Source organism: Rhinolophus ferrumequinum, chromosome 17 (assembly GCF_004115265.2).
Source record: "Rhinolophus ferrumequinum isolate MPI-CBG mRhiFer1 chromosome 17, mRhiFer1_v1.p, whole genome shotgun sequence".
NCBI classification, from domain to species: domain Eukaryota; kingdom Metazoa; phylum Chordata; class Mammalia; order Chiroptera; family Rhinolophidae; genus Rhinolophus; species Rhinolophus ferrumequinum.
The window spans coordinates 39,340,476-39,365,182 of record NC_046300.1 but is presented as its reverse complement, the minus strand read 5'-3'; the positions used below and the strand labels follow the sequence as shown (position 1 = coordinate 39,365,182).

The following is a 24,707-nucleotide window of genomic DNA, read 5'->3' as shown; positions in this document are numbered from 1 at the left end:
AATATACCGTATTATATATTAGATAATGTACTATATAACATATATAATAATACCATATCGTGTATGTGAAAGTTGATAAGAAAGTAGATCTTAAAAGTTCTCATCACGAGAGAAAGAATTGTAACCATGTGTGATGATGGATGTTAACTGAACTTATTGTGGTGATCATTGCACAGTATATACATATATCAAATCATTATGTTGCACATGTAAAACTAATATGATGTTAAATGTCAACTGTAGCTCAATTAAACAAAGAGAAATTCCATCTTGCATTTGGTGGAATGGCTCAGCTACTGGTGAAGCGGCCTTGCAGAGATTCTGGCCGACTGTCTTGGTCACTGAATGCAAGTGAGGCAACCTCAGGGTACTGCGGCTTATCTGATTCTGGCCCTTCTTGTTCACCCTGTGAGTAGATATGATCGTTGTAATGCAATATTCATACCATTTTATTTTTTTAGTTTAATTTCATTTTAGTTTATCAGTAGTAAAATCCCTGCTGGCAAGTCATGTAATTCGCTCCCTGTGCTAATGACGACCTGAAGCTTTTTACAGAAATGATTATATGGTAATACCAAAGCTGACGGTGGTGTCAAGCCATCATTTACAGTAATAGGATGATAACGAAACTCCCAGGGTACTCCTTCTTGTAATACCATTGGGGGCAGGGCAGGAATCTGCTCGGCTTCATTCCACGTTATTAGAAGATCCTCAGGAGGAGTCTCCCTCGAGCAAAGGGCCCTTCCTGGCTCTGACACTGAGCCTTGGGCAAAATAAAGGGTTGCAAAGCAGTGGTCCTGTGGGTGAAGCTAGACGGGCTGCCCACACCTGCCGGTGGGATAGCTCATGAACAGGATGGGATTAGAGGAGGTGGAAATCAGCAACTGCTTACGCCTTTCCACGTCCACTCCCACATCTGTGTGGAGACCCCTCATTGTGTAAACTGACCATGGAGGGGGGCAGGCGCTCAGAGGAGGGTCATTCTGTGGCCCTGCCTCCAGCAGTAGTTCCTTTCTTCCTGGTACTACTTGGCAGTGTAAGCCTCCCTGGGCCAGGCACTGGGACACAATGAATGAGACACCATCTCTGCCCTAGAGACTTGGACAAAAGAGGGGTCCGATATATCACTGGCTGGACTAAATGTCTCTGTGGGGTATGGGCTCTGTGTTTAGTGAGAACCCAGGGGAGGAGGGATGTGCCATCCTCACCAGGAGAATCAGCAAAGGCTTCCTGGAAGAAGTGGTTGGGTCTTGAAAGACTGGTGGTATTTTCTAGGCAGAAATGAGGTGGGGTTCAGGCGATGGTCATTCTAGGCCGATGGGTTTTTATCAGGCAAGAAATCCTGGGGGCTTCATTGTTGTCAGAAGGGCGAGGCCACGCTCAGCCTGACTGTTGCTGACACATGACGCTGCGATTCGTTCATGCCTTGCTTCAAATAGCCAACGGAGAGCCTCTGATCAGGCATTCTACTGTTGTCCTCTGCTCAGAGAAGCAGAGCCGTGAGGAGAAGAGGGCGTGCTCTCAGTTTCTACGACTCAGAGGGACACGTCGGACCATGGGGTTCAAGTTATGGGAAGGCAAGTTCAGGCCCGATGATTAGGAAGAACATTCTAACAATGGGGGCTGCTTAATATTGAAATAGACTGCATGGTCAGGTAACGAGCTCCCTGTCAATCAGAGACTTGTCCAAACACTGAAAGCTGGTTAGACCAAGGTTAGACTGACTGCAAAGAGGGAGTGCCCTTTTTACCACTCAGCAGTCTGGTGGTGCCGCGTACAAAACACCACCGAATTTGGAGCCTAGGGCTAAGCGTGAGCTAATGGAGACATAGAGACTTGCTGACTGTTTTGTATCTTAGTTTCATAATAATGAGCAAACAGCAAGCCATGACATTAGGCGTATCCTTTTATTAGCTCTTAGAAGACTCCTGATGAAACAGCTCAGAAGTCTCAGGAACATCTGCAACCTCACTGAAGAATGTGGTGAGAAAAATACATATACATATGTGTGTGTGTATATAGGTCTATTTTGTGGTGCGTCTCTGAGGTTGCTGCCTGCTCTGCCCGGCGTGGAAGGAGGGCTCAGAAGCGCTTCTGGAGGGCAGACTGGATATTCTTCAGCAGGCCCCACTTAGCTCGGTTCTTCCCATGCCCATCTGGGGTGACCACCTGCAATCAGAAGCAGAGAGCCATGGCACCAGCTATAAGGGAAATAGCAGCTCCCAAGAACTGGGCCCCTCCTACATGCCAGAAACTATACACATCAGCTCATGGACAACTCATGACCACCACCTGAGGCCGGTGCCACTAACCCCATTTTATAGATGAAGAAACTGAGGCTCAGAAGGATAGGGTAGATTTTCCGAAGTCCCACAGCTGATATGTAGTGGGATTGGGACGTTGCAGACCACGGTCCCCTTCCTCTCAGGCATCTCCTATGGCTGAGAGTTGATGACGGTGTGAGGGCAGTGACCATAGAGAGTAGCCCTCGGGGTCCTCCCCCCGCCCCTGGAAATTGCTTCTGTCACAGCTGTTACCATTCGTAAATTTCAGCAAGTGTGTGTGACTCTCTTACCAGACTGTGTGTGAGCACCTCGACTGGGGTATGACAGCCCTTCATCTCTGTAATTCCAACATTGGTTATGGTAAAGAGAAGGTTCTTAGAAAAGTGGATGACAGGTGAATAGAACCGTAATTTGTAAATCTGCCAATTGTTTCACTTCGATGCTTCAGACTGTCTTTGAGCACAGTGAATAAATGGTCAGTGCTACCTAAAAAAGGCATCAGGACCCTCCTAGAAGTCTCATCAGTTCGACTTAGACGTGGATCTCCATGCCTTACCTTGAAGGTGGTGGGTTTCTCCATATCTCTGCTCTAGCAGTATTCCTGTTCCTTCACAATACACACTTACTGAAGAGGCATGGAGGGCGTGAGGTTGAAATCCTCGGATGAGAGACAGCCCACTGGATCAATGGGCCCTGTCTAGGTGACTCAGGACTCGTGGGACAGACGGGGTAGGGGTGTGGTTTGGATGGTGAAGAGCAATGGTTGTACAAAGTACAAAGTTTCTATATACAAAGCTTCCAACTTTGTATTTTATGTTTGTATTCAAAGGAAGAGGGAAAAAAAAAGAGAAGATACTTATACGATTATGTTCTCTAGTTTTACAAAATTTATTTTCCGTTTTAGAGAAAACAGGGCTTCATGCAAGGTAATGCTCGTATCATATACATGACATTAGATTATCCATTGCCAGATAAAAATGTAGATAGCAATAGAGATATCCCGGATAAAGGAAATCTAAATAATGTAAGATGTACACACAAAGCTATCAGGGGACAATGAGGAAGGGATGACAGTGCTGTGAGAGGTTGGGAATTAACTCATAAAAAAATAGGGGATTTGTTTCTGCCTTAAAATGAGTCAGGGTCTCCAGAGATAAAGACTGTGTGTGACGTGTGAATGGGGCAGTTGAGGTTGTGTCTGTGAACAAGGGGATCAGATGAAACAGGACAGAGGGAATGGAGAACAGGACTTGAGATGGTAAAGAAGGTGAAATGATAGTTGTCGTCCCATTCCCCACCCACAATGACGGCTTCCAAATTTTACCAAAATTTTAAGGAAGATTTGTTCTAGAAAATATGAGAAGAACAAAAGCTTCCTAGCTCATTTTATCAAGCTAGTAAAATATTGATTCCAGAACTAGATACAAACAGTATAAGCAGAACATGATAGGTCCAATTCACTTGAAACATAGACGCAAGGAAAAAAAATAAAATCTGAGCTAACTAAAGCCAAGTATATTAAAAATAATACCTCGTGATTACATAGGGTTTATTTAATGAAAGCAAGTGGAGTTTAACATCACAAAATCAATGTAATTCACTTCATAATGTCTAAAGGAGACAAAGCATATAATTATCTCAAATGATACAAAAAGAATTCATGAGGTTGAATAAGCTCTCAGAAATTTAGAAGTAGAAGGAAGTTTCCTTAACTTTATAAGGATTATATACCACAAACACGAAATCAGAAGTCATCATAGCTCAGTGGAGAAATGTTAAGATCAGGAACAAGACAATGAGATCAACTAGCATGGCTTCCATTTTCTGTAGGACCAATGGTCCTGGCCAAAGCTATAAGGAAAGTAAAAGAAATAGAAGTTCAAGGATTGTATGGAAAGAGATAAAACTATCATCATGTATAAATGATAGGATCATATGCCTAGAAAAACAAGCAGAATCAATCAACAGATGGGCTGCTTGTTTTATTGAGATTGCTGGACTCGAGATTCACTTACAAACACCAATAGTTGTTATTATAAACTACCAATACATGAGAAAATATCAAATGTAAAATAACATTCGTACTATCAACAAAATCTGTAAATTACCTGATTTAACCCAGAACATGTAGTGCCTCTATGCGAAGAGCTTAAAAACCCTCGTAAAACACACAGAAGATGAGTTGAATAAATATTCAGACATACTACAAAAATATCAATTGTCTTCAGATTCATTGAGAGACTCAGTGCCTTTCTAATCAAGTTCTATTTGGATTATTATTATTATTTTTCTTTTTTAGAAATTCAGTTTACTTACTACAAAATTTATATGAAGGAACACATTATTAGCTAAATAAACCTTAGAAAAGAAAGAAGGGTAATGGATAGATTTACCTTAGCAGATCATCAAGACAGGAGGTTAAAGAACCATAAAAATAGTGTGGTAGTCACATAGGAACAGACAAATAGACCAATGGGATACAATAGAGAGCTCAGAGACACACCCCTAAATATATGGCAATTTAATATAAGATCAAAGTGGCACCTTTATTGTATACTAATGGAGAAGACATTGCTTGGGAGATGATATTGGAAAAACTGGCTTACTAGATGGCCCCAAAAGTACATCCCTACCTAGCACTAATTACAAAGGCAGACTCTGGAGAGATTAAAGTTCTAAGTTTGAAAGGTGAAACTGTAAAGTTAATGAAAGAATATGTGGAATTTTATCTTTGTGATCTAAGCCTATGGAAGGACTTTTTGAACAAAATTTCAAAAGGGCAAACCATAAAGAAAATATAATTGATGACAGTGATCACATCAAAATTGAAGATTTTTGCTATTTCATGAAGAACGCTGTGAACAAAGTTCACTTTAAACAAATGTCAGAATGGAGAATATATTAGCAATGTCTAAAACCATGATCTCGGCTGTATAAGGACATCTGCAAATCACTTAGCAAAAGAAAAATGCAGTAGAAAAATGGGCAAAGGAGATGAGCAGTCTGTCTACAGAAGAGGACATCCTGAAAACTAATAAGCATAGGAAATAAATTTAAAACACTAAGGAGATAGCGCTTTATACCTGTTAGGCTAGCAAACTAGCAGAAAGTTGGATCATGCCAAGTGTAGGTGGGGCTTAGAATAGAGGAGCCCTCATGCATTCCATATGGAAGTGTGCATGCGTGCAATTAAATCAAGTAGGCACATACTCCAAGACCCAGCAGTTTCACTCATATATCCGGTAAGGGCTGAATTGTGTCCTCCCAAAATGTGTGTGTTGTAGTCCTACCCCCAATAGCCCAGAATATGACAGTATTTGGAGGTATGGCTGATAAAGAGGTGATTAAAATGAGATGAGCTTATTATAGGGGCCCTAATCTGCTCTGGCTAGTGGTGTCCCACGAAGAAGAGAAAACGTGGGCACACAGAGACACGTGAGAGGCGCATGCACACAGAGGAAAGCCGTGTGAGGACACAGGGAGAAGGCAGATGTCTGCGTGCAAGGAGAGAGGTCTCAGAAGAAACCAGACCTGCCAACCCCTTGATCTTGGGCTTCCAGCCTCCGTAACCGTGAGACAATACATTTCTGTTGGTTAAGCCCCCCCCAGTGTGTGGCGTTTTGATACGGTAGCCCTAGCTAACGCACACCCCATCCCACCCACAAGGCGTCGTGAAAGAGGCTGTCCACTCTAGCATTGGTGGCGGTCACCTGGGTGACCATCCTGGCTGAGTAGACAGGTAAAATGTGGTGAACAAATGCACATGGTGAGCGATGAAGCAGCATTGGGAAGGAGTAAGGGACTAAATGGCATGGCAACAAAACTGGGTCATAAAAACACAGGCTTTAAGGAAACAGGGAAGAAGCACAGTCAAGATACGTAACACAATTCTATCCGTGTAAGTTAATAAGACATTTGAGACAGTGCACATCATGTAAGACACATAAATGCAATAAGATAAACATAAAACATACTAGAGTGGATGTCTAGGGGGAAAGGTTCATCACAGGGAATAAACACATAAACAGGAAAAGGGCCAGTGTTGATAATGGCCCATTGTACTGAGGTGTCTGATTAATTCAACCTTCTGTCCATGGGGTTAAAAACAACAGGTCTAGCGTTAGCCTCAATTTGACTCACTCCAGGCTTCAAGCCCATCTGCAGGGCAACCCCAGTGGGGTTCTATTTACATGAAGGCTCAAGGACTCTTTGGTGTGGGGGAGGGTTGGGGCAGTTCTGAGTGTGAAACAGTGTTAGTCACTCAGATTGTCCTCCAACCCCAAACTCTAAGATGTGTGTCTCAGCCTAGGCAGAGGGGTCTGCCGTCGGGACAGAAGATAAACCAGAAAGGGGATTTCACGAAACCAAAGTGAGATGCCCGGGAAGGCCAGGCGACCCTGCTCTGTGGCTGGAGTGCCATCCTAAGTGCAGCCTGAGCTGGGAGGGAACAGCACTGCAGACTCAGGGTAGCCACCAAGCCTCCTTCCTGAGTACATGGGGTGACGGTGGGCGTTCCCAGGACAGACTGAGAAGGAATTTGAGAGGATGGGTGGGGGCAGGTCTGGTGCATTTCCTGAAGAGCTACAGGGAAAGACCCAGAACAGTGCCAGTTAGTGACTGCTGTTGGGCTTGACTTTTTACCTCCAAATCTGATGTAACCTGGAACACTGGATTTGTAGATTGTGATAGGCAGAATAACGGCCCCCTAAAGATGTCCACGTCCCAATCCCGGGAACCTGGGACTATGTTATGTTATGTGGCAAAGGGGAATTAGGTGGTTAGTCAGAGGCCTTAAGATTGGAAGATTATCCTGAATCATTCGGTGGGTCCAACATAATCACAAGAATCCCTGAAAATGGAAGAGGGAGACAGAAGAGGTCCAAGAGATGGCAGTGTGAGAGGGACTCAGCCTAACGTTGCTGGCTTTGAAACTGGAGGAAAGGGCCATGAGCCACGGACTGTGGACAGCTGCTAGAAGCTGGAAAAGGCAAGGAAAAGAGTGTTTTCCTAAAACCTCCAGAAGGAACACAGCCCCACTGACACCTTAATTTTACCCAGTGAGACCCATTTTGGATTTCTGATCGCTAGAATTGTCAGGTGATAAGTACATTTGTTTTGCTTAAGTCACGAATGTATCACAGCGGCAATAGGAAACCAGTGCACAGATGGCAAGTTGGATATGTCATGGAAGACTTTCTGGAAGTTAGCTGCGACTGGAAGTCAGAGGACGACAAAGTCAGGAGGCTTTTTTCAGAAATGGGAATGGTGGTCGGCAGGTACATTGAGGACGAGAGGAAGAGCAGGGGGAGAAACTTAGGCCAAAGCGAACCTGACTTGCCTGAAAACACATGTTTCCAATCTTCTAAAAATATCAGTTAGAGTCTTGGATGTTAGAGGCTCTCAGCGGGGAATGTGGACCACGAGGGGTGAGTCAGATCAACATGCTGTCTGTCGTCACAGAGCCTGTAGCCTGCGGGCTTTAGGGCTCGGCCCCAGGGACACCAGCCCAACGCCAGTGTTCTTTCGAATGCAGGATCTTGCCCCTCAAAAAACCAACTGGCTCTCACTGATGTCGGCTTTGACAACGTTCTCCCAGAGTGAGGTGCCAGGGGCCCAGGGCTGAGCCCACCCTGCATCTGATGACGGGACAGGGGGACAAAGAGCTCCTGCCTTCGATAAGACCTAGCTTCCCACTGAACTCCTTTGAGTTACATGAGACCAGACACGAGGCTTGTTTCTCTGAGCCTCACTTTCCTCATCTGTACAATGGAGGCCATAACTCCTCACCTTTTGAATAGGGGATGGATGACCAGTGATAATGAATATACAGTGTCTGACACAGAGTTAGCCTTAGATAAGTGAGACCTTTAAAACATGTTAAAATTCATTTTCATGCTTCATGTATTATACTTCAAATAAAATCCCTTAAAAATATCAACAAGCCACAGACTATGAAAATCAAATACAAAAGGTGTTATTTCACTTCCTTTACAAAAGTACATATGATAGAAATATTGCATTTTGGATAAGAAATGATTCTGCTGCCTCATTACATCATTTTAAATGAAACCTTTCAGGACGACCTGCACAGAACTGATGCCAAAGGAAAAATATGTCGATTTTATAGGAAAGAGCTGAAGTCATTACTTTTATGAAGCTTTATAAATGTCATTTAAACACACCATCTTATTTTCATTTGCAATTGAAGTCTTTACTTATGCAAATCCTGACAAATGTTAAGGAAACCAGTGATTCCCCTGGAATGCTAATATATTCACAGAAAGGGAGGAAGAATTACTTCTGAAGGAAAAATCTATATTGCAGCTCTGCGACTCTGATATAAATGAAGCTTCCAGAAAACCTCATTAATTAGCGCTCTGCTCATTTAGAAATTGTGTTAAAAAGCAAAGGGACTGCAATGAGTTTCCTTCCCATACAGGGAGTGCAAATTAATCGCAGAAACACAATTTCAGGGGGAATGTTACTCTTGACTGATTGTATAAAACACTTAAGACCTTTCAGGCATCATCTGGTACTTTGTAATTATTAATTTTGTTTATCAATTTATTTCTTCACTCTTTAATTTAGACATTCATTCATACATTCATTTGTTTGGTCACATTTTCACTCATGTATTCATTCAATAACCATTAAGAACTGCTCTATGCATAGTGCTGTGGTAAGCATCGTGGGAGAAAGCAAGAGGAATTAGACGTGAATTCTGTTCTGAAAGAGTTAGAGTGTAAGCGGGATGACAAAACACCTCCTTAAGAAAGCCGACGTACTTCAGCCTTCCACCCCCATCCCTGTCCCTAGCATCTAAAAATGACAGAAGATACATTGAAAAAATAATTAATAACAGCACTGAGTGTTCTTCAGGGGCAAGGCATTTTTGAGGAATTTTTTAAAAATGGGAAGGCAGGTGGAATTAGCTTAAAGGAAAAATCCATGGTCAAAAGAACATGCTGCAAAACGTGGTAGCAGCTGTGGGTGTTCCACGCTCTGGAGAGAAGAGTGTCACCAAACAGGGCTCTGGGACAACTGACTGACAGGGTGACTGGCTCAGGTACACAGCAGGAGGAGCAGCCAGGCTGACATTCTCATCCCACTTGCTTCCTGCGTGTCTGACCTCTGGGGGCGGGGGAGGGAGTGCGCGTGGGCCCTGGGCTCCTGAAGCAGAACATGACCCCCAGAGCCAGCAATCGGGGTGGAGTCACAGGGTGGGTTGTGTGATCTCAGGATCATTCTAACAGACCTGCCTCCAGAGCTTATAAAACAAAACCCGTCTGAGAAATCACGTGCACAGTACCTTGCAGATGTCACTCCATTGTCCAGGACCACTATCGTTGACGGCTCTGACTTTAAACAGATACTCGGTGTTGGGCGTCAGGTTGTGCAGCTCCAGACTCTGCTGCATTATGTCCCGAATTTGTCCACAGAGCTCTGTCCGCACATTGTTAGGAGGGGAAGTAACGAGTTCATAGAATTCCATCTCGAAAGCGTCCACGTCTTCTGTTGGGCATGTCCAGTAAACCTGTGACGAAATGACCAAGTGGGTGTGGTCCTACTACACACCTCTCAGCTCTCTTTCCCATAAAGATTTGTGACGTTGACTATCTGCGGGGTGAGATGAAGCTGAACCCATCCCCTCTAGCTGCTGAGGACTTTGAATTAGCCCTCGTGCGACAGTCTTGAAAGACTGTGCGGTGGGGCCTGATGTGATGCTTGTACTGCATTTCAAGAACAGAAGAATGTTCCCCTGCGTTCTGTTACTGTCAGTCATCATGGAGGTGACCACTGTCCCCCTGACACCACTAACCAGAGGAGCGGCCATGTATTAAACACCTAGTATGCGTCAGATTCTGTGTCAGACATGCCTACCTCATTTAGTCCTTACAGCACACGTGGGAGGGAGATTTTATTATCCTAGTTTACAGCTGAGGCTCAGAAAAATTACATTTAACAAATTCCAATGGAATCACAGAATCCTAGAAGATGAAAGGTATATATATTCCAACCCTCTATTTTATATACAAGAAAATAGAGTCCCAGAGAGATGAGATGACTTATTCAAGTACTGGAGAATATATATGTTCATACTCAAAACATAAAATATCAGCTCTTGGGAAGAGGTATATGAACAAGTATCAACTGGCAGATTGTATCTGACATATAAATATTGTATAATTAATTGTATTTTTAAATAGATATTGCATGCTTAATTTAAGTTTTAATAAATTGAAACATTATTATGTTTATAAAATTAATTTATAATTCTCACTAATATATAAATTTCCAAATTTTTATGAATTTGTATAATTATAATTTTTATATATTTACTTTTAAAACTTTTTATTTATATAACTTAATAAATGTTACCTTTTCTCCTGATTATCAAAACAAACATACTCGCTGTAAAATACTTGGAAAATACAGATAAAGTATGGTATAAGGGAAGATAATAAACATCACTTACAATCCCACAATTCAGTTAATAATTTATTATAATTTCTTTCCAATTTTGGAATACACAAGAGCGCATATAATAACTTGGATTATATTGCTTTGATTTCTGCTTTCTTTTACTTATTGTGTATTGTACATTTCCCTATATCATTAAAAATTCAGTAAAGCACCATTTTAATAACTGCCCCATAAATGATTTACTCCTTCTATAGTTGAACATTTAGGTTGTTTCTAATTATACTTTAATAAATAAAGGTACAACAAACACTTTTGGGTATGAATCTTTATCTGAAGTTTTCATCATTTCCTTGGGTGAGATTTCTAGAAATAAAGTTGAGTTTTTATTAAAAAAAACTCTTTAGGATTATTAAGCTACATACAGACAAGGTATAATTCCAACTTTAAGAATATTTTGTATGCCAAAAGCCTACAAGGGACTCTTAGTCAATCGTCATTTGATGGCAACACAGATTTCACCTTCTGCATTACTGAGTGCTATGATTTCTGTGTGAGTGCCATGCCATGATCCCACAATAGGGACCAAGGCTATTGTACATCAAATACCACTGTCTGAAAGTAAGTTTAGGTGTCCTCTCTTGACAGTCAGTGACTTGACTAGGTTTTCCTGTGTAGGCTCTTTCCTGGAGCTCTACCAGGGGCCACTCATCGGAGGCGTAGGGCGACTGCTCTCCAAGCCCAAGTAAAGAGCTGACACCCAGTCCTTCCCCTCTAGAGCGAGACCCTGCCAGCCTCCCGAAAGGGTTCTGTTGCATTGAGATGAGACCTAATGCCACCCTGAGCTATCATCACATATGCTGCAGGCTTTGTTGATCTAGTATCATTTGGAAATGTAGGTTCAGCTGCTCCGTTGTGGGCGCCTCTTATGTGAAGGGCACAGATACTTTGCTGCATCTAATGGCCCATGGGAGGGCATGTTCTATATTGCAACATAAGGTAATTCTTGGTGTCAGCCATAGACCCCTAAACAGACTACGTCCCAGGAGAATGGAAAAGTAAAGCTTGGTCAGTGTCTGGCTTTCATTTCCTTGTTTCCACTCTTGATACTGAAGTGTGTCCCGCAGACAGACAGCAGTGGCAACCCCTGGAAGTTAGTTAGAAACAGAATCTCACATCCCACTGAGACCCATTAAAACAAAACCTGCAGTTTAACAAGATCCCCAGGTGCACATTTGAGCACTCCTGGTTTAGACTTCAAGGATGCTAAACGTGTTTGGGAGTGTTCTCAGGTTATGGGGCAAAAGATGGGCTCTGCCACATGGAAGCAGGTCATAGCTGGCCTGGGGGATGTCCCCTTAGGGAGCCCCAAGAGGAGGCAAGATATGCTTTAATAGAATATCTAGTTGCGTGTTAATCTTTTTTCTCCCTGAATTTGAATAAAGTATTCTATTAATAGCTCAATTTAGGGTTAGTTGGATTTGACAGGAATGTTAAGGGAAAAGCTATTTGTCTGTGTTAGGCGGAGAGGGTCAAGGAGGAGTCATGTCCCTTGAAACCAGGTGATGGCAGTTGTAGAGGTCTGTGACAGATTCAGCCCCCTCCCCCGCAAAAAGTTAAATCTCAGGAGACAAGAATTGGAATTCCACTGGGGATTATCCTTCCAATCTTTCTAAATTATGAAGACTCTGGATACTCTCTTTAGGAAAGGTAGCAATTTAAAGGAATCGTAGTCCATAGATAATGGAACCTGCATTTCTAATTCCAATTTCTGTGCTCTCTCTACTACTCCAGGCTTTCTTCTTGGGAAATAATATTACACTTTCCAAGCAGTCTCTTAAATTGCTTTGGTTCCCAAATTGGGTTCTCTTTTAGAGAGACTAACTTTGAAGTGAGGTTAATTTCAGATGCATTTCTGACTACGAGTTAAATACATTATTTGCTTTAAGCCAGACGTGGGCTACTTAAGATGGCAAGAATTTATCCCTTTTGGATGGGCTGACCACAAAGAGCAAAGGAGCAAATCTGAGTGACCAGCGCCTACAGGTCGAAGCCATAAATGCAACCTTTCCTGACTACCCACCTCCATTCCACACCACTCACCTTCCCACCTACCCACGGGACCCAGGGCCTTCTCTTACCTTGGCAGCTCTGGGATACACCAGAGTCTGGTAGATAACGATTGGACCTGGGGTCTTCACAGAGCCGTCATTGAACGAGTACCAGTTGTGGAAGCTGCTGCTGTTCTTCACCGGTTGGCTTTCTGCGCCGGTGCTCCAGTAGGTGTAGAGGCCGTCTGTGGGTTTGGCAGGTGTGGCCGACTGGGTTCGCCCATAGGCCTCTAGGCCTATCTTGGCCTTCTCGCTGCCATTGGTATTGAAGGAAAACAAGGAGGAGCTTCGCTGGTATACCTCATGGTTGCTGAAGCTGTGGGTGCTGAAAGTGACCTTTCTGGCAGTCATCATTTCTGGGTGCACGGGATAGGGGCCAGGCAAGGAGTCCCCTGAGGAGCAGACCTTCTTGGGTCCCGTGGGGAAGAGCTCATGGATGGCACTGGAGAGCTCTGCGAAATCCAAGGGCATGCAGTGCAAGGAGTGTAGCCGGAGCTGTGGGTCGGGCCTGTAGGTGGTCTGGATGCCGTCCTCAATCTGTTCCACCAGAATCTTGGCAGACTGCAGGAACGCCACCTGGCCTGTCTCCTTCAGTGCCTCCTTGGAGTAGGCAATCAGGCCGTCCATTTCGTTCACTTTTGTGGATGTGACGTACACGTATTTTTCAATCTCCTTCTGCCTGGACACTTCTAGGTTCTCTATCTGCTCCATGATCAATTTCTCCTTTTCCTGCAGGATGCTACGCAGCTTGAGAAACCCATTTCTGATCTCCTTTCGCTTTACCTCCTTGTCAGCTTTAAAGCTGTTTTTTAAAATGTTGAATTCCATGAGGTCGTTATCAATTTCATATCGGACTGCAAAACAACAAGGTTAGTTACTTCAGTTAACAGTTTCATCTCCCCATATGTGAAAGGCAGTAGTAAACTGGAGCAGATTATCTTGGACTCCAAGGAAGTGGGTGGAGAGGGAGGAAAGGCACCTGTAGCTGGGCTGCAACATGCTAGAATGCATTTCATAAAGTGGTTCATAAAAGGCGTTTGGCCTCCCTCAGTACACCCCTGTCTTCCTCCTTCTGTAATACTTCCCTCAGACACAACAGCCATCCTTCCCTGGCATACTTCTATCTTATATAACAGTAATCCTTGTGGCCTTGGGTCTGAAGTTGAAAGTTCAAGGCCACCCTTGATATTGTTTTCACCAGACTTCACTTGTTAGCAAATTGCACTTGAGAAGATGTGATGTCACAATGTGGTTTTCCCTGGGTGAAAACGAAGCTTTTGCAGCAGTAGGAGAAAGAACTAAATTTCTGATGACTACTTCAAAATGTGGCCATGCCTCATTCACCAAAAACCCAGCCCTCACCAACAGTGGGAAATCAGCACTGTTTTCCTTCACTGTAGCTACTCTTTTACGCCCCCTGTTCTCAGCTGGGGGACTCTACTCTTTCAGGTTCAGCTGGGCCCCATCTCTTGCCTTTTCTCCTACTTCCTTTCAATAACGGGTCTGCTGTTACACTTCAAGGAGAACCCAATTAGTTCTGCATCTTCTCACATGGTATTTGGATTTAAGTTCACTCAGTCATTCAGTAAACACTGACTGGCCACCCACCTACCTGTTCCACGACACATGCCTTTCTAGGCAGTAGGGATACAGAGATGAATACGAGAGGGCAGTGATGCTCAGAACACTCATACATCCAACGATACTACAGCACAGAGGACACTATGATGGGGGAGCATGTAGCATGTCTCTATCTGTGAAATGGGCATCTTTGTTGGCTTTATGGGCATTTAGGCATTAGGCAGCAATCTGAAGACATGGCAGCCTTCTGTGGCCTATTCCAAAGCAAGTTCCAAATCATGAAAGGCCAACTGTGCAGTGAATTGGTGGGCTGCAGTCCTCACCAAATTTTACTCAGGAGTTGGGCTGTATTGTACTTGGTTTTTAACATAGACCTGGGTCCCCAGTAAGCTGGACCTCTGTGGGTGGTGGTCATTGTAACAAGGGTGGGCATCTGAGTAAGAGAAACCCTAGAATCCTGTCGTAAGAACAGGGTCCACGGTGTGTTGGTAACCCCTGTGACCTGCGTGTGCAGAGGTGATGGAAAGGTGTTTGTTTATTGAGTGAATGCCATTTTGTCCCATTTTCTAACATCTTTGGGGTAACTCTCAGCAGGGTCACTCTCTGGCCTGCTTTCTGAAGCCCCCATTTCCTTTACCCACCTCCTCCCTTACACTGGCTCAGAGGGGATAGGGAAGTGACGCAGATGGGGGCTGAACAGGCAACTATTCAGGCAACTATTAGGGTGTGGTGGCAGTGGTCCTGAGAAGGGCCCCCTGCCCTCCCCAAATGCAAGCGCTGCTGTGACTTATAACAGCTGAAATTCCACTTTATGCTTTAGATTCTTTGACTATTCAGTAGTTACTCATTGTCACAGATGCGTGGATAGGAAATCTTTTGCGTTATTAGGGGTTAGTTAAGCTTCAGTAGAGCAAAGTCCTGATAGTCAGGATAAAAATTTCTTAGGTGAGGGGAAATAGGCAGCCCCAGGAGACGAGAAAAGACAGAAGAGGCCAGAAGCACTCCCCACCCCTTACAAATACAATATCGTTGCAAGAGCTGGTCTTAGAGCAAAGTCAAATCAAGGTCTCTTTCAGGCAATATACTTAAAAGTAGCTATTATTTATGAAACATTTATTACGGACCAGATTCATACATTATACATATTATGGATCATGGCCATATATGAAACATATCTTTCTATAAGAAAGATATTGTTCTTATTTATAGATGAGGAAACTAAGGGTCAGAGAGGTTAAGTGACTGTCCAGTGTCACACAGCAAGTAAATGGGAGAAACCAGGATCTGTCTCTAATTCTAATTGTCTGACTCCAAAGCCTATGTTCTTAATTACTCTGCTGTGGTTCTCAGCCCTCTGTGAGCACCAGAATCACCTGGGGAACTTTAAAAACTACTCTTCTGTTGGCCTCGTCTGCTTAGATTCTGAATTGGCCTGAGTTGGAGCTCAGGAATTCAGGTGAGGCATTTTGCAGCTAGATTTAGCACTAATCCAGGGAATCTTCTGGGATCTTGTTAAAATGAAGATTCCCATGGAGTCGGGATGGGGTGGGGCCTGAGGTTCTTCGTGTCTGCCAAGCTGCCAGGTGACACCACTGCTTCTGGGCCTAGTTATAAAGCTCTCCAGGCAGTGCAGTGCACAGCTGGGGTTGACACCACAGCGCTGAACACGCAACACAAACTAGATCTTCTCTCCAAGGCCCCGAGTATCTCAAATTGTGTTCTCAGATCACATGCTTTTCAGTTACTTGGCAATCTGTTTAAAATGCAGAAGTGAATTGAATTCTTAAGAGCGAGTTTGAACCCTGCTTAAAATTTTTTTTTTTGGTGTGTGTTCCCTTAGTAAATATGGACAGGCTAAATTCTTGACCTATATCTGAATGGATAAGCCATGAAGGTGGCTCCTGCCCGCTTCGCAACTGCGGAGCTCTCTGGCATTTGTACTGGTGTGCCCGTACCGTGACTTGAACTTCCGTGTCTGATGTTTAGGTGTGGTGGACTCTGAGAAAATTATCGTAGGTTTCTCCTGTGCTAAATACCCAGGCTTCCTACAGTTGCGCAGGGGTCACAGCAGGTCACAGCAGGTAGCTTTTTATAGATGAGAAAGCCCCTTGTGCATGCTGAGCTCCAGAGAATCCAGCTTGCCCAGCCAGTGAGTCTCACCTTGAGAAAACCCTCTAGGAACCGAAGGGGCCACCCATTTGCTTGCAACGTGGCTCCTGTAGGGTTTGTTTCATATAAAAGCCTCCCTGGTGGTGGTTGCAAAACTGAACAAATGTCACTTGGCAAACAATGTTTCCAGGTATGGGGCAATGGAGAAATCAAGGCATTCCTGAAATATTCATGCTGGTGAGCGGTACTGGGAGACACAGTTAGCAAAGTTCATCTTAGACCCACCTCTGTCAAATGGGACCTTTCTTTGCAGCTCAAAGGAAAATGGCCTCCCTCTCCTATTTTCAGGCATCTTTACACCAGGGACACTGAAAAATCTGACAAAGGGAAAGGGCTGGGTTGATCTGCTGCATTTTGTCACTTGACTATAGACTATTCCTTAAGGAAATAGACCAGAGGTTGTGGTGGTGGTGGTGGTGGTTGCTGGTGTTTTTCAATCTGTCTTTAGGATCTGGTCACTGTTTAGCACAGAGTAGGTTATTACAGGAACATCGTGGGTGTTGGAATCAGATACACTGGGTCTGTCTTTTACTGGCTGTCTTGTGCCAATTACTTCTTGGAACCCTCCTTGTCTTATCCATGGAGGGAATTTTAATGCCTGTGCTATAGTGTTGAGAAGAGTAGACATAATTCTTCTAGGAGGCCTGGGTAAACTAGGCCTCTAACAAGGGAGCTATTTCCAGGGCAAAGGGCCCCGGAAGGATCCCTGAGATCCTCATGTTTCATCAGGTGGATGCACACCCAGAAATGATGAGGCTCTTTGCCGAACCCCGTAAACATTGTTGTACTAGGATTCATGGGAACGAGGGTCAGTTTCCCTTATCGAAACTAAAACTATTATATGTAGCCAATAGAAAAGAACCATGAGCAGTCATGCAGAGGTAAAACAAGCTGTTGATCAGAACATTATTGGCTATTTCTGAGTTGTCCTGTTATTATGTGTTTACCACGCGTTCGTTTACTTTGCTGTTTGCAAGTTTTGGGAAAAATCTGTTGGGGAAAATTTTAAATTGACGTAATTCTCAATATGGACTTAATTCTCCCCCCCCCCCCGAAAATTGGGTGAGTACTAGAGAAATCCAACTTTAGTGACAGAACACCTTCGAAAGGCTCACCCAACTTCAAGATCCTATCGGATCAAACTCTCCATTTTCCAAAAGGGAAAATGAGGCCCAAGGTCATGAAGATTCTGACTAAGATTATAGAATCTTGATGGACTTCTGATGTGCCAGGTAGATTTTTTGCATGCTTCTGACAGACTAACTCATTTAATCCTCGCAGTCACCCAATGAGAGAGTTACTACTATTATCCCCATTTTATAGATGAGAAAACCAAGGCACAGGGAGGGTAAGTGGCTGGTAGCAGTTGCCAGGTATGGACCCCAGGCCAGTGATTTGTAGCGTAAGGGCTCAGGGCTTCCCAGCACTTTCACGGTAGCTCCACCAGGCGGAGGTAAGGCTCTCACTAACCAGAAGGACCCTCGCCACCTGCCCCATCAGTTCCTGAACTAGGAGTTATTCTGGAGGGGAGAGAAGGGGAGCAGGACCTGCTTTGAACTTGGCGATGGCGCTGAAGAGTGCGGCGGCCCTCTCGGAGCTGGCATCGATGAGGCTGATGGTGTCATGGCCGTTGTGGAAGGCGGTCTTGCAGAAGGTGCAGAGCAACTGGTTGTCGTTGCGGCAGTACTCGGTGATGCGGCTGGTCGGGTGTTGAATGCAGACTTTCTCGTCCTGGTCCTCGGTGCTGGTGTCCACGAAGACGTGGTCCTGCATGGTTACGTCGGAGTGGAAGGTCTTGAGGCAGTCGTTGCACAGGTTGAGTCGGCAGGTGAGGCAGCGCTTGTAGGCGATGTGCCGCTGGCGGCAGACCTGGCAGTGGATGGGCCCCGAGGAGCGGTCGAAGCGCCACTTCAGGTAGCCGTGCTCCTGCATGTAGCGCTTGGTGAGGCGCCCGCGCAGGTAGTTCTCCGGCAGCTGCATCTTGTGGCTGTAGGGCATGCAGTGCGAGCGGTCACACACCGGGCAGATGAGGATGAAGAAGTTCTCGGTGACCTCTGCGTGCTTTTGCAGCTGCCGCAGGCACTTCTCGCACAGGCTGTGGTTGCAGGGCAGCATAAACGAGTGCAGGCACAGCCGGCTGCACATGGGGCACAAGAGGTGGTCCACGAGGTGGCTGTTCGCTGCCTTTGTCTTCGACTCATCCACCTGGGTGTCGCTGCTCCCGAAGCGCAGGGCGGTCTTGGAGCTGAAAGGAGACGCAAACACCGGGAGGGCTTCAGAACACAGGCTCCAGAGCTCGCTCCATTTCCCAGCCTCGGAAGGAAGCGGAGGGCCACCGAGAGGCGGTCGCATGTGATGGCGAAGGAGCATGGGCTCGGTGCCAGGGCGCCTGGGTTCTAAACCTGTCACCTCTATCTTTTAGCTGGGTGACCTCAGGTAAATTAATTAACCTCTCTCTGCCTGTTTCCTTATTATAAAATTACTACCCACATTGGAGAGCTTCTTGAGAGGCTCACAAGTGAATATAATACCTGTAAGCCCTTAGAGCAGTCCCTGGAACCCAGTCTGTGCCGTACAACTGCTTGTTATCTTTGAGCAAGAGAAAAGCAGCTGAGAGTGGCCTGGCGCTATCAGCTGGGCCTTGGGGGTGCTGCTGGCCTCAATAATATCATAGAACCAACACCAGATAAGGCCATTCCGTGACTAGGATGGAGCAAAGCAGAAACAAGACCATTTTATCATTTCTGAACTGAGACAAAAGCAAGAACATTGTTCAAACCACACAAATGACCAAACAGCCCCTCTCCTGGTTATTGGGAGGGACTGCTCCTTCTTCACCAATTGCAGCATTAGTCTCCTTCTGTTCCCACCTTCTAGACAAGATTTATTAAGATACCCAATCGGAGGCTTTTCCCCGCATCCTCCCCTGACATGAGCCTAAATCCTATAATAACCTCTTGATGCTTCCTTACCGAGACCCCTCACACTTAACCCTGGCGTATGTTCTCACTTGTTGCAATGAGGCAATAAATCCAGTCTCATCCAACTATCGGTGTGTTCTTGGTGGGTTTTGCCTGGAAGGCATTGACATCATTATCATTAGTGTAGGATGGACCAGAGAAGAGGATGGGACACCAGGAGGTCAGTCCCTGAGCCAAGCCTAACACCTATGCGTCTCACCACTAGACCAGTAAGAGTTAAGGGCAGATTGCACGTGATGGAATGCACCACTGTAGAGTTGCACCTTTGAGATGAGTTTCTTAACCTCTTTCATTCTTAGTTTCCTCATCTATAAATATGGGCTCACAGTACTACTTTCCCAAGAATTTTACAAAGTCTGCATGAGATAATCCAAGCTAAGTCCTTAACTGCTGGTACCTAGTAAGCGTCCCTTAGATGTGGCCACTGTAATTACTACCGTCTACTATTAGCCCGCTGATGTCCACAGTAGAGGAAAGCAGTGGTCAAGAGCGTGAAAAGTGTGTGCTTCCCCTGTTTGTGGGGGTGTGTACATGTGCTTTGTCTAACATCTGAGGCTGCTTTCATGTGTTGTAAGAACTATGGACAAAGTAAAAGCACACTTGTAAAACTTAAGTGCATGTTCCAAGAAGCTATAATTGGGACAAAAGCAGTTTATGAAAATAAATGAATTAGCTGTGGGGATGGAGGTGTCAACACACGCACAGTTGTGACTCTTCCTGTCTCTTTGCCTCTGTTCAGATGAGTGACGTTTGGATTGATCTTGACATTGTGGCTGTGTTCTCTTCTGGTTTTGCCTTCTTGCGGTCCCTATGTGCCCCTGTCTCCTCCTTCCCCATTCCCGTGGTCAGGGACCTGTGTCTCAGAGCTTAGACAGTCAAAGATGCTGCCCAAGTGTACTGGAGCAGAGCATGTCCCTTGTGGAGACTCAGGCACCTGGAAAGCTCATCCCGTAGGATTTGGATGCTGGGCTCCCGGCCTGCCACCCACAATGTTCTCAGCCTGGTTCCCTCTCTGCCTTCTCAGGCTCCTACCTGGGCCCTGAAGGGGTCACTGGGAGGTACAAGCCCATTGTACATGTGGTACCTGATGGACCTTTCTAGTTTGATAAGGTAGGACTCTCAGGATCACGGTGTAACATAAAGGGAGACAATATGAGAAATCAGAAGAAGGGAGGGAAGGTGGTATTAGGGGAAGAGAAAGAGAGGGCAGAGCTAAGAGACAGGTGTTAATGGCCCAGGGAGCTGGGGTAAGGTGAAAAAGGAAGTGAGAAAAAGAGATGAATAAGGCAGAGAGGGGTGAATGAGACCAGAGTAAGGCAGGATGAGCAAGATGCTGGCCAGGAAGTACCACTGGGGAACAGGGCAGGCAGTAGTTCAGAAACCAGAAGAAAAGTCACCTGGAAGATAAGCCTCAGTGCCCCCAGAACCAACCTCCTGACACTTGCAAGAGCATCACTGACCATTTTTTTCCAAGCCTCAGGCTTAGATTTGGGCATTCAGTGGCTGTGGTTCCATGCCAAGATCATCACCTAGCCCAGCGGCCTTGCCTTCTTGCTCAGATATCTGGCCTCTGCTCCTCTGTATGGCTTTTCCCCTCTCCCAAATCCAGGCCCGTTCTCCTTGCATCTAGGTTCTCATTGTATCACCTGGCAAGTCTCTCAACTTCCCTCCGTGCCCCCTGCAAGCCATTCTGCATTTTAGAATCACTGGGGCTGGAGGGTGGAAGCTTTTACAATTCTGATGCCCAGGTTATATCCCAGACCAATAAAACCAGAATGTCTGGGTGTGGGGGCCAGCTATCAGTACTTTTAAGGCTCCCCAGGTGATTTCAATGCAAAGCAAAGTTTGGGAGCTCCTGGTTTAAGGCATCTTCCCAAAGCACCAATGTCATCCATCCTCTGTTAAAATGGGCTCAGTGAGTCTCCTGGCGGATGCACAGGAAATGGGGCAGTCAAGGGGAGTGTGGACGCTACTTTCCACACCTAAGAACTGCTGGGCCTGCGTCCAGAGCTGCTGGGTTCTCTGTTCACGCAAGGACCACGAGAGGTCCCTGAGCGGAGAGTAACACTTATGAAACATCTACTAAGTGCTGAACTGCAAAACGGCTTGGTCATATTCTTCACCTGAACTCACTAACCTTTGCTCACGGAATTGCTTTTCCGGTCCTGAAAGGCTTCAAACCTGCCTCTCCAAATCCTGTCATGGTGCTGAGCTTTGATCTTTCCTCCTCTAAGGAGTCTGCCTCTCATACTCCAGACTCCTCTCATGTGTGACATAGAAAGACGGGTTTGATCAGAGCAGGAAGAGGATATTTGATGCCTGACACAGAGGGTGAATGCTCCCAAAGAGTGGCTGAAACCCTCAGTGCCATGACCTCTGGATAGGAACAAAAAGAAGGCTGGCAGGAGTACACAGCTCTCTGGGGGCCTTCTGTAGGCCGTAGGGGTCAAAAGTGTCCTATGGAAGCGATTGCTTGTCCAGTAAGTGTTGCAGATATCAAAAGTTCAGAGGAGGCAGAGCAATTTATATTTTTAAATCACAAAGTATATGCATTACTTCTCATGCCACCGAATCGAGGCAGGGATTTTCCTCTCTGTTTTTGCAGTAGAGCCTTTTAAAGTTAAGAACACACAGACTCTGGGTTCAAATCCTGGGTGCTTCTGACTGACTGTCTGATCCTGGGCCACTTAACTTCTCTGAGGCTCAGCTTCCTCATTTGTGGGGTGGGTCTGGGCTGAGGGTGCCATGGGGCCATGCAGGCAGTGCCAGGCAAGTTGCTTAAGCACTGAGTATTGGCTATTACTGTTTTGTACCAGTGAGAGCTGAGGCTCAGGAGAGCACAGCGCTCGTTCACACAGCTGGCAGGGCGCCCCCCCCCCCCCCCGTGTTCCTGAGCCAATGTGGCCCACCTCCGGGGCCCGGCACTTACGAGGTACTGATGCTCCTCAGGCGGCCCTTATGGAAGGTGATGGTGGCATTGCGGCAGCAGTGGCTCTCGTAGTAGTAGCACTTGATGTTGCTGCTGGTCGTGCAGCAGCACTTGCAGTTCGGGTCATTGGCCCACGAGCAGCAGCACCAGTGGCAGTTGGGGTTCTCGGAGCAGGTGCAGTGGCAGAACTGGCAGTTCCGCTCATCTTTGTAAGGGCAGGGAAAGCAGGTGCAGTTCCGCTCTGACGTGAACAGGAACTTGCAGCACAGACAGGAGCACAGCCGTGGGCAGCATCTCTGCCACGTGCAACACGGAGAACAGACACACATAGCAGTCTCCATGGCTCGGTCGTGACGGTCACCTGCCCTCTTCCACGAGAATCCTGCTGTTAGTTCTCCTGCAGAGGGGTTCCTCTTCCCCCCGACGGGGCCGTCAGCTTGGAGGTTGCAAGAGGTTGGCTGTTATGAGGCCTTCGCAGGTGATGTCCCTACTAGGAAGTTCATGGGCTGGCATTTACATATATGGGCCTGAGGCCATTTGCTTATGTCACAATCCCTGTCTCCCCAGCATATCTCTATCCCATGTCTGGGAGGGTGAGCTCTGGGGGCTAGTGGCAGGTGCGCTGGGGGGCACACCATGCTTCCGTAGGACCAGCTCCAAGGAACAGTAAGGCAATGAGCATCCTGAAGGGTTAGCTGTCACCTGTCACTTTTCGAGTTATGGGGTGGACTTCAGAAGCTATTTCTCTCTGCTTTCCCTGCAACTTGGGCGAGTTAACTTGAGGCTATGTCTTTATAGGCCTCAAGGTCTGGATATGATTAATTGAAAAGTAGACTGACATGATGTTCGTCTCCTTGGGCTTTTTCTGTGTTCATAGAACTCTTTATTTGATAAGCAAAGCACAGCATTTACAAATAATAGCAATGCCACATTTAAGGCCATCGCCATTTGGAGAAAGAATTACAGAAAAAAAGATATTGGTTCACTTAGGCACTTCTTTCAGTAGTCATTGAGTTTGTCAGTTGCTGCGTTGATGATTTTCTTTTCTTTTTTCAAATTTCTCAAAGGCTTTCAAGGTTTTTCATTTCAAATCTGATGATGTTCATGACGCTTCATGTATTAACTCACCCTGAATATTTCTTGGCTTTTGCAGCTTCGTGGGGTTTGGCCGAGGCTCAAGCTATCTCCTACCCCGCCCCCCACCTTCCCACCTCATGTATCTTTTTACAAGAGGTCGGAACTCGACATGAGGAATTTTAACTTTTCTTTTAGTATACATGCAGTATGTCTAGAATGACCTTGTAGCATTTTAGGGGAGAATTTTCTTTCCAATTAATGCAGCTTGCAAAGATTAAAAGAACAGAGATTTCATGGCCATACCACCCTGTGGTATAAACACTGTCTTATTATTTTTCCAAAAAGAAGCAGAAGTAAGAGCTGAATTGGCTGTAGGAGTTTATTGCATAATTTATTATCTCTCTCTATGATTATCACCTTTATAATCGGAAGAGCATTCACTGAGAGCTGACTGTGCCAGCCACACATGGATTTTAGATTCCCACAAATGAAAATCCTGGTTCATAGGGCATGTGCTTTATTTTTTTGGATAGATACTACTAAACTACTTACTTGAATGTGCCTGTTTATACTGACACAAACAATATATGGGAGGTACTTTCCCCTGTCATGTTTTCCTAAATTCCCTTTTATCAATGTTTCTCTCTATTCTCCATGCACAGAGTTTAACACACTCCTGAATTTAAATATGTTTTCATCATTGATCTGCGCAAGCCTCCCTCTTGTCTTTTTATTTTTAAATATTTATTGAGATATAATTCATTTACTATTAAATTCACCATTTTAAGTTGAAAAATTCAATGGTTTTAAGTATATTCACAAGATTGTGCAACTATCACCACCATCTAATTCTAGAATATTTTCATCACCCCCCAAAGACTCCTTGTATTCCCTGCAGCCCCTGCAACCATTAAACTACTTTTTATTATCAATGTATTTGCTTATTCTGGACACTTCATATGCATGGAATCATATATAATAATATGTGGCCTTTGTGACTGTCAAATAAGCTGAAGTAATCCACACAATGGTGTGTATGTAACTATGTAAAAGAATGTGAAAGACTTCCGTTGACTGTTTCAAAGTGATTTCTAAAATATATTACTGAGTGCAAAAAGCCAGATATAGAAATGTGCGTATAATATGCTACCAT

General features: G+C 45.1%; 1 protein-coding gene across 1 annotated transcript; it reads right to left on the bottom strand.

Moving 5' to 3' along the window:
* Positions 1-1,895: 1,895 nt before the first annotated feature.
* On the bottom strand, positions 1,896-22,991 carry TRIM42 (tripartite motif containing 42). Its single transcript, XM_033132941.1, has 5 exons — positions 22,478-22,991; positions 18,115-18,812; positions 12,848-13,671; positions 9,595-9,819; positions 1,896-2,169 (listed from the first exon to the last, which is right to left on the bottom strand). Exons 1-5 carry the CDS (start codon positions 22,816-22,818, stop codon positions 2,083-2,085), a joined length of 2,175 nt encoding a protein of 724 aa, XP_032988832.1. The 5' UTR covers positions 22,819-22,991; the 3' UTR covers positions 1,896-2,082.
* Between the last annotated feature and the right edge of the window lie 1,716 nt (positions 22,992-24,707).

What these genes read in the sequence shown, in the direction of transcription:
- TRIM42 (XM_033132941.1), bottom strand. Translation starts at nt 22,818, where the DNA reads ATGGAGACTGCTATGTGTGTCTGTTCTCCGTGTTGCACGTGGCAGAGA. An exon ending in CTGAGGAGCATCAGTACCTC is followed by an intron (nt 18,813 to 22,477) that starts GTAAGTGCCGGG and finishes GTCTCCTTTCAG; the next exon opens with CTCCAAGACCGCCCTGCGCT. An exon ending in AATGGAGTGACATCTGCAAG is followed by an intron (nt 2,170 to 9,594) that starts GTACTGTGCACG and finishes TTCTGATTGCAG; the next exon opens with GTGGTCACCCCAGATGGGCA.